At 40.7% G+C, this 2,044-nt stretch overlaps 1 protein-coding gene across 2 annotated transcripts; it reads left to right on the forward strand.

Moving 5' to 3' along the window:
• Positions 1 to 53: 53 nt before the first annotated feature.
• LOC112468797 (histone acetyltransferase p300-like) lies at positions 54 to 2,038 on the forward strand. Of its 2 annotated transcripts, none has more exons than XM_025038146.1 (5): positions 54 to 568; positions 650 to 964; positions 1,044 to 1,256; positions 1,423 to 1,741; positions 1,828 to 2,038. In XM_025038146.1, exons 1-5 carry the CDS (start codon positions 544 to 546, stop codon positions 2,006 to 2,008), a joined length of 1,053 nt encoding a protein of 350 aa, XP_024893914.1. In that variant the 5' UTR covers positions 54 to 543; the 3' UTR covers positions 2,009 to 2,038. The 2 variants fall into 2 exon arrangements, with proteins under 2 accessions (XP_024893914.1, XP_024893915.1); XM_025038147.1 differs by having other exon boundaries at positions 58 to 568; positions 1,438 to 1,741.
• The last annotated feature ends 6 nt before the right edge of the window (positions 2,039 to 2,044 follow it).

A 2,044-nucleotide genomic window follows, 5' to 3' on the forward strand; every position in this document is an offset into this window, starting at 1 on the left:
AATATATGGATACTTTTATTCTCTAATTATTTTGGAAAGAACTTTTCCTCTCCATTCTCGCTCGAGCAACATCATTACTCTGCGCGTCTGCATTACACGAATTTATTGCTTGACAGACATCAAGTAGCTTATTTAGAAGCAGTTGAAATTAAAGTGGTGACAAGTTTACACATATTTCAATCATTCAAGTAAATGTTAACTTCAAGATAGGCAATAGATTTGTTTCCACTAGATGGTAACACAGCAAATATTTGTTCGCTCGCTCTGGCTTGCTACATCACATATCACATAACCTCAAACTCAAACACGAACTACGGAGTTAAGTTGTCCGTTGAGCGTGTAGATCTTCCTAGGAAAAACAAGCAAAGCGATACAGTTCAACCAAGGCTGTATAATATAAGTAATTAAAAGAAAATAAGCTAACGGCCCCCCGCGGAAGCGGAAAGAGTGAAATAGAATTGTACAAAAAAACCTGAAAAAATAATAGGCTACAGTACGTCAACCGGAGGACAGCCAGGTCCGCAGCAAACTACGCAAGGACAAATGGCTAATACTGGTACACCAACAGGTAAGTTTATCTTATACCATTGTAAATTGTGCTACTTGTGTAACATCTTTGCTCAATGCAAACTTTATCTGGGGCATTTAGACGCGAAATCGACACCTGATCCAGAGAAATGTAGACTCATCCAGCAACAGTTGGTGCTACTTTTGCATGCACATAAATGTCAACGATGTGAAAGCCAAGCAAACGGCGAGATGAGACAATGTACCTTGCCGGACTGCAAAACTATGAAAAATGTTCTAAATCACATGAGGAATTGTCATGCCGGAAAGAATTGCACCGTGCCTCACTGTAGCATGTCAAGGCAGATCATCAGTCATTGGAAGCATTGTAATCAAAGTGATTGTCCGGTTTGCTTGCCGATAAAACAAGCACAGGACAGGACAAATTCTGCGCAAGGTAATTGTGCAAGAATATATATCTTACATCTTAATGTTTCGGCGATGTATATTTATGTTGTATGTATTATTTTTATTAGCACCCGCAATTCAACCAAATAATCAGCCAATTCCAAGCCCATCCGAAATGAGAAGGGCTTATGATGCTTTAGGAATTCAGTGTCCGACAACAACATCGGGGCTTTTATCCGGTCAAGGCATTGGTAGGGGCGTTGGAATGCCAGCTCCCGGCATGACGGGTGGTCCACCAGGGGCATTGGACAACGTTGGATTAGTGCAATCTCAAACACAGAGTGAGTTGCACATTTTTAACTGCTTTGCGATTTCTTTCTCAAATTTAAAACATTTTATAAAATTTATATACATATTTAAAAATATATCTTATATTATTTTCTTATTCTTTTAAATTATAAAATATGATTTGTTTAGATTTTTACGCGAAAAACAACAAGCAATTAGCGTCATGTGTTTTAGTTGCACCAGGACAATCCGTAGCCTTTGCCGGACAACAAGTAGTCACGCCGAACGTATCTTTTCCTTTGAATTCCGATCCTAGTATAGTAGGGGTAGCTGGCAATCAGACGGTATCAACGACCGGACCTACAGCCACTGACGCAGCGGCCGCTGTCGGTATACAGGTTATTCCAAATGGATTAGAGGATCTACAGTTTCCAGGCGGTCTTCAACCCGGTCAAGTCACAGCGATACCGATGCAAGGAACAAAGGAGTGGCATCTGTCCGTCACTCCAGATCTCAGGAACCATCTCGTTTATAAAGTGTTAGTGAGACTTTTATTATACATAATAGCGCGCACTCATTTGAAACTCGTGTCCCAGCATGTGTTGTGTTTGCTTATTTTCTCAGGGGTCAAGCAATATTCCCGACTCTTGATCCACAAGCTATGCTTGATAAAAGAATGCACATCTTGGTCGCGTACGCGAGGAGGGTGGAAAGTGACACGTACTTTATGGCTAACTCCCGGCCGGAATATTATCATCTGCTGGCCGAGAAAATCTACAAGATTCAAAAGGAACTTGGTACGTAGTTACAACGACATCGAAAGATTCATTAAAGTCACATT

Source organism: Temnothorax curvispinosus, unplaced genomic scaffold, assembly GCF_003070985.1.
Source record: "Temnothorax curvispinosus isolate PA1 unplaced genomic scaffold, ASM307098v1 QBEX01002048.1, whole genome shotgun sequence".
Classification (NCBI taxonomy): domain Eukaryota; kingdom Metazoa; phylum Arthropoda; class Insecta; order Hymenoptera; family Formicidae; genus Temnothorax; species Temnothorax curvispinosus.